The 6,908-nt window shown below is 39.1% G+C and overlaps 1 protein-coding gene across 1 annotated transcript in view; it reads right to left on the bottom strand.

Moving 5' to 3' along the window:
- Positions 1 to 925: 925 nt before the first annotated feature.
- Positions 926 to 6,908, bottom strand: part of dnai7 (dynein axonemal intermediate chain 7) — a 28,583-nt gene continuing 22,600 nt past the window's right edge. Inside the window, exons 2-17 of the mRNA XM_057324655.1 lie at positions 6,791 to 6,876; positions 6,120 to 6,137; positions 5,930 to 6,014; positions 5,681 to 5,772; positions 5,456 to 5,560; positions 5,197 to 5,334; positions 4,986 to 5,120; positions 4,791 to 4,894; positions 4,427 to 4,712; positions 4,220 to 4,340; positions 3,928 to 4,091; positions 3,198 to 3,378; positions 2,862 to 3,076; positions 1,729 to 1,887; positions 1,473 to 1,586; positions 926 to 1,357 (exon numbers count right to left, since the gene is read on the bottom strand). Of these exons, the coding sequence (XP_057180638.1) occupies positions 1,082 to 1,357; positions 1,473 to 1,586; positions 1,729 to 1,887; positions 2,862 to 3,076; positions 3,198 to 3,378; positions 3,928 to 4,091; positions 4,220 to 4,340; positions 4,427 to 4,712; positions 4,791 to 4,894; positions 4,986 to 5,120; positions 5,197 to 5,334; positions 5,456 to 5,560; positions 5,681 to 5,772; positions 5,930 to 6,014; positions 6,120 to 6,137; positions 6,791 to 6,793 (2,196 nt within the window). The 5' untranslated portion in view covers positions 6,794 to 6,876 and the 3' untranslated portion in view covers positions 926 to 1,081. The remainder of the gene's footprint in view (positions 1,358 to 1,472; positions 1,587 to 1,728; positions 1,888 to 2,861; positions 3,077 to 3,197; positions 3,379 to 3,927; positions 4,092 to 4,219; positions 4,341 to 4,426; positions 4,713 to 4,790; positions 4,895 to 4,985; positions 5,121 to 5,196; positions 5,335 to 5,455; positions 5,561 to 5,680; positions 5,773 to 5,929; positions 6,015 to 6,119; positions 6,138 to 6,790; positions 6,877 to 6,908) is intronic.

The raw sequence follows: 6,908 nt of genomic DNA, 5'->3' as shown, positions 1-6,908 counted from the left end.
TTCACAAAGCCACAGCAGAAGGTCTTAGGGAGGATGCTGTCATGATTTGCATAAGAGACATTCAGAAAGACCTCAAATTTTGAGTGCCAGTGGTACTGCCTGTGACTGGAGAAGTGGGTGTCTTAAGATGGATGTGCTGGAATATTGGACAGCTAGGAGCTTTGTAGAAATGCTGTGTACGCCGTACGTTGTCGTGTTGGCTATTAGTTGTATGAGACACTCGGACAATCAGAGTGATGATTTGCATCGGGGTGAAATTTGCAGTCTGTTCACAAAAATCGCTGCCTTGAAAGGCTGCCTTTTTTTTAAAGACATTTCCTTCATTTTTCAAATTGATCAGTGTATTTTTATGAGCAGTTTGAAAGAGTATTTAGATGCTATTTTAAAAAAATGTTTTTTGTTAATTTATTATTTGACAGTTTTACTGCTGTAGACATCCATGTACTTTTTTGATATCATTAACTATTACAAACACTTTTTATTCTGTTGAAGCTGTTGGTTTGGTGTTCAATGTTAAGAAATCACATGCTTTTGTATGTTTCAAAGAGAGGGAGAAAACTTTGCACAATAAAAGAAACTGATCTTACTATTGTTACGATTTACTTCAGAAAAACAAGTTAATGCCCTCCAAGAGATTCATATTTTGCTTAGAAATTATAAAATTGCACAAACACATGTCCAGTCCCCAAATTTTCTTAATGGTGTTTCTTATTACATTCTCATTACTGCAATGGCAAGTATTTCGTATAATGAAAATTGTTGGAAAATCATCATAAAATCTCTGAAATAACTTTTTCATGCTTATTGTTATAACTACTTTTAATTTTTTTAGATTAATTACAGATTTGTTTGCTTTACATTTTAAATGATGACAAATCTGGCTGAATTGGTCAGGTACACACCATGAATTCAAGTTGCAGTCAATACGTTTCACAGATCTCAATTGTTAAATCCAGACGTTCTTTTAAAAAATACTTTGTTACTGTGGTGTCATCATAAATGCAGTATATGACAATGTTATCGTAGATGTTCTACATGTTTGTATGCTTTTTGTGTCTCTGGATCTCTGTGCCTTCTCTTTTCAGGAGTATGTAAGAACGCGTGTTGCACACAGGAGCCTCTGTACAGCATCTGTGTAAAGATAGTGAGATTGCCGCATTTTCTCTTGGCCTTCAATACTCGTGTCCTGTCTGAGCATGTGCAGAAATGTGGAGTGGAACTCGCTGCCCTCGGCCATCTCAGGAGAGAAACTTTCATTGTGCTCCTTCATCTTCAGACGCTGACTCCTTTGAGCACCCAGCAGATATAGAGACCACGCTTCCTCTGCCACAGGCCCCGCCTCCAACTGCTCACATGCCTTTCAGAGGATGTTAAATATTAAAGGTACCTGCCTACCAAGAATACAGCCTATAGATATGATTAAGTTGTCTATTGGATAAGTTGTCTGTATAAGAGTGCATTACGTACAGTACCTGAAGAACAAGATGCTCTTGTCCACATTGGGAGTTCCAGCGGCTCCAGGAAAAAGCCACAGCTGGGCACATTAGGGCCATTTGTTCATACACTGTGTGTTCTATTAATGGGTCCTAGAGATGAAAAATGAAGAGACAAAAATGATAATTACCAGAAATATAGTCACGTTATCAGAAACAAGCGTTTATAACCATTTAATTTAGTTTTATACGTTGCTGTATAAAAAAGTCAAAGTAAAGCTAGTTCCGACATTACCTTTGAGTTGATGCTGACATACTGGTCCGAATACTCATTCACAAATATATTGATGCCGGCTCCTTTCATGGCTTTCTGCAGTGCTGATGGACTCATCCATTTGCCCAACAGATGATCCAGTTCCTTTGCGTTCTCCACGTGAAGCATGCACTCCTTACCCTAAAAGACAAACCGTTTTGTTGATGTTTCTTGTAAAAACAGTCAAATGTAAATTTATATTCATATGCACGTGCAGGGCCGGCCCAAGCCTTTACGGGGCCCTAAGCAGAATTTTATTTGGGGGTCCCTCTTTGCCCCCAATACAATCGACTATTATCAATGTTTGATTATTTGCATGCACACCTATCACACCCAATTCTATTAGTTATAGATGTGTTTGTGATGTAGGAATGTCATAAAAACAAAAACTCATAATCCTTGCATTACAAATGTATTGTGATTGTCAAAACATTTCCTAATTTCATTACTTCTAATTTTAGGTGAACTGTCCCTTTACATTTTGAGCATAGACCATAAAGAGGTTGTGGAATTTATTGTTCAATGCATTGAACTATTTGCAAAGATTTCATATTAAAAATCATTTTTATTTAACCACAACCAATAAACCCCCTTTTTAAGCCACACAGCCCTTGAGGATGATTTAATCTCTTTTATTTTATGTATTTACTTGATAACCATTACATTGATGTAGCTACAATATGCACAATTATTCTTAACCTTCATTTGATTGGTCACCTCACTTATTTTGATATTGCAATGTAGCGTTTAGTAAGTAATTTCACACATTTTTACACGTAACACAAAAATTGTGGGTACGGTACGGCCCTACGTGAGAAAATAGATGTGTGTCGTGAATGCATCACAAAATAGCTGTAATTTCATGTGCTCTTTGGGGCCCCCTAGTGGCGGCGAGGCCCTAAACAGCCGCTTAGTTCGTTTTGTGTGTCATTTAGTTAATCATTGTACACTTGATGACTGTGAATTGTGAAATGCTGCCATTAGTTCCAGGTTGTTTTAATTCAAATCCATCCCTAAAGCTTGGCATGTGATATAAATAACTAAAAGACCTTTATTGAAGGGATTATATTGGTCTTATTTACATTCAAAAGTAATGTTAGGGATCTATGTCTTGCCTCGACAGTAATGTTGATTTCAATAAGAGCTCCAGTGATGGTGAACAGTGCCGAGTCTTTCCCCAGCGGCCTCAGTTCCCATGACTGAAACGGCATGTTAGCGTAAGACTCCTGCAGTAACGTGAAGGTGTAGAATGCGTTCATCTGAAAGGAGATGCTGCGGGCCTCTGCGTCATAAAACGTCTCGGAGATGCAATCTGTTCTCCAGTGTTGACCTGCAGTGACCAATACGAAAGGGTTTAAAGGAGCAGAAAGTGTGGCAACTTTTTATTCTGCTACACAGTGCTTAGAAGAACGAAGTATGTATACAGTACTGTGTAAACTGTATATCATCACCGATAGGATCCCAACGTGCCACCTGAGGCTCCTCCAGGAACATTAGCGAGTCAGGTAGCGTTACAGTGACCCCTACCGGTAGGAAGGCAACGGCACCGTTTTCATCCAGCCTAACCGAGGTAGAACTTTGAACACGAGACAGCTCTGGGTAAGGGAAGATCTGGAGACCCGTCTCCAACAACTGTAAATAAATACACAGTTAATTCACATTATTTTGTCTCTTATAGACCGTTTCATCGGATGCGCGCGCGCCTGACCCGCAGTTAAATTCCGGTTTGTGTTTGGCTAGTGTCTAATAATATAACTATATTTAATTTAATTCTGTTAATATTATTTGGAATTATTATTTTACTGTATAATAGTTGTATTAAATAAACGATTTGTTGAATTTTGTTCGATGTTAATTTGATCAAATAGACAATTTGTTGAAAGGGTCCTGTAGTTTTGTCGCATTTAAACAAACCGTAAGGCACAATGACATCTAGCGGTTGAGCTTGGTATCGCAGTCTAAATTCAAAATATTGGAGGCGAGTTTAGCCAAGTAACGGTTCTTCTCGGTTTCATTTGATTGTTATCAGAAATAATGTACAGGCACTCTATTGTTTGTGAATGTGTACCGGAAGTTAAGTTGGGGGGGTCACAAAAGTGCGCATGCGCAGTAACGTTTGTTTATGTTAAGATGAAATCGTCTATATCTAAGCTATATTAAAGATTACATCTTATGATTCACCTCTCTCATTTCCCAACCCTTCACTATATGAGACTGGGGTGGTATTTGGAAAACATCAAAGTAGAAGACTCCGCCCAGGGGTGTGTATTGCTGCAGGTCCACTATATGCACTTCAGAGTTGTCAATCACAGGTTTGGGTGGTGATGGGGTGGAGCCATTTTGATCTAGAGAGAATGAAGCAATACACCATTAGAGGTCACGTTCATTTTGTTAACATTTCATTCTGTTTGGTTACAGGAAGAAATAACATGAAGATCAGAAAGTAGTGGATGAGGTAAAGGTGACATCCAACCAGCTGCAACTGCTGTGGTGAGTTCCTCTGCCGTGGTCTCCGTCTGACCACTTTCTCCTCCTAACAGCTTTATTGAAGAGCTCTTTCTTCCCTCCTTATACGAGTTCACACTCGCAGCACTCTTGACGAACAAACACAAACACTGTTATGTTCACATGGCAACAAATCGAAGGATAAAACAAGCACTTGATCATTTTTAATCATTACCTTCCTGCTCTCCGGTCTGACCGATTTCTGTTCCTCCTCCACCTGCTTTGGGTTTGCTGCTTCATCTTCCTCTATGTTGTCGACCTGTTCTGCTATAGGGATTTCGATCGGAGCTGTCCCAGCTCCCCTCATCATTGACTTCTTATTCTGAATTTGTTCTCGCTCACTATAGTGGGACAGGTGGTCATACCGTGTGTGAAGGATCCGGACGGCGATGCCACTCACGGCCAGTGGCTTCGGCAGCTCAAAGCCCAGACCCGCCTCATGGAACTGAACACCTTTGTTTCTAAAAATGTGAGAAATAAAATGAGGTGGTTTTTTTGTCAGGATTATTAAAAAAACGTGCACATGAAGAAAGACAAACCTTAATTTTTTGATGAAGTTTGCCCACAGACAGAGAGTGATGTTTACATCCTGGACAACAGTCTGCATGTTGCCGGTTTCAATGTCAATATGAGATTTTGCGCACTAGATGGTAAGCAAACACATGAACATTATGCTGTATCGGATCTGCGATAGAATGGAGTTGAGCTGTGTTGTGAAACGGCAAAACTCTCACCTTCAGAATCTCCTCTGTGGCCTTATCCAGTTTACGGTGGATGAGTTTCTGTAAAGTCAGAAGTGTTTCTCGATACTGCTGAGCAGCACAGGGCTCTGGACTGTCACTCAAAAGAAAGTCCAGTTCGTCTGTTAGCTGTGCAAAAGGAAATAAGAAGAAAATAAGCTATACGTATATAATAAACTAGTATAATCCAGAGTGCTGGCCTCACCTGAAGAGCCAGAGCACATTTCTCCAAGACCTGCGGGATTTGAGTTTCTGAGTCTTCTCTCCATAAAGTGATAAAGGAGTTGATTTCTGTTTGCACTGATGGATCTGGACTGCCATCACAGCGCATATAGCGATCCCACTATAAACACCATAGATCATCCAAAAACTCAAACTATAAATCTACGCAGGTAAACACACTTTTTGAGTAGGTGGTGTTTCAAATGTCTAGAAGAAACTGTCATTAAAAACTATACAAATACCTTCGCTTTCTCCGTGCATTCAGATTCCCATGAGATGACTGCAGTGTGATTCTCATCTAAAATATGGCGTAGTTCATTTAACTCGTCTTCTCTGCGTCCCCTGTCCTGTGGCACAAACATTAAGACATTGATCAATCATACTTAAATGTGTCATAAACAATTGATAAATACAGTACAGCTCTAAAGCCTGCAGGAGTATTGCTTGGATGTTAAATGGTAGCACACCTTTAACTCAAGTAGCTCTTGTTTCTCGTGCTCGATTCGCTCTCTTTCCAGCCTTTCCTGTTCCTCGCGTTCAGCAATGAGACGAGCTTCTTCTACACAGGCAGACTTATGAGCATTTAGAAACTGTATCTTGTATAATACATAATCAACCCTGAATCTTATTGTTTGACTTACATGTACGTAAGGCTGTGGATGTGATAAACTTAATAAATGAATGCATGAATACTCTTTGTTCTCATGCAGGTTTACCTATCTCTCTCTGTTTCTGCTCCTCTGCTTCTCTCTGCAGTCTCTCTTTCTCTGCCTTGCTGATCCGTCCTCCTTTCTTAGCAGACTGTGAAGAAGAAACGCAAACCATTTATCTAGGAACCGTTTATTCAGACTATTAACTAACCATTGCTCATTTTACCAACGGCTTTACTAATGTCAAACAACGTACCTGTCTTTCTTTTGGTGGCTGTTAAAAGAAAAGTTTGAAGAACAAAGTGAGAAGTAAACATATGGTCGGTCTGATTTCGCAAATGTTAAATGTATCATATGTGACCCTGGATCACAAAACCAGTCTTAAGTAGCACGGGAACATTTTTAGTAAAAGACAAAAATACATTGTGTGGGTCAAAATGATCGATTTTTCTTTTATGCCAAAAATCATTAGGATATTAAGTAAAGATCATGTTCCATGAAGATATTTTGTAAATTTCCTACCTTAAATATATAAAAACTTTATTTTTGTGAGTGGATGGTCTGCCACAGTGCCCCTGATTAACAACTTCAAAGGCAATTTTCTCAATATTTTGATTTTTTTGCGCTCTCAGATTCCTGAGTTTTAAACGGTTGTATCTCAGCCAGATATTGTCCTATTCTAACAACTCATATATCTATAGAAAGTTTATTTATTCAGCTTTCAGATTATGTAAAATATCATTTTCAAGAAATTGACCCATAAGACTGGTTTTGTTGTCCAGGGTCACATATTATGCACAATGAAAATATGTTTCACTAAACAGACAGCCGTATCTGAAAGACTTGTATTTTTAAGAAACATGCGTTTATTTCGATGATTTCGGTAGCACGATTATTTGTTTAGAAACATTGGTTAGCTCGACTCACCATGTTCACGAGCTCTCATGTAGCAGCAGCTAAGCGTCCTGTCACCAAGGCAACGGCGCACGCTAGCTCATTGATAAGCTTACGAACTCGGGAAATAAGCCCAAAGACAAAATAATAC

The sequence above is a fragment of the Triplophysa rosa genome, linkage group LG24 (assembly GCF_024868665.1).
Source record: "Triplophysa rosa linkage group LG24, Trosa_1v2, whole genome shotgun sequence".
Taxonomy (NCBI): domain Eukaryota; kingdom Metazoa; phylum Chordata; class Actinopteri; order Cypriniformes; family Nemacheilidae; genus Triplophysa; species Triplophysa rosa.
The sequence above is the reverse complement of the archived record's forward strand: the minus strand, read 5'-3'. Positions and strand labels throughout refer to the sequence as shown.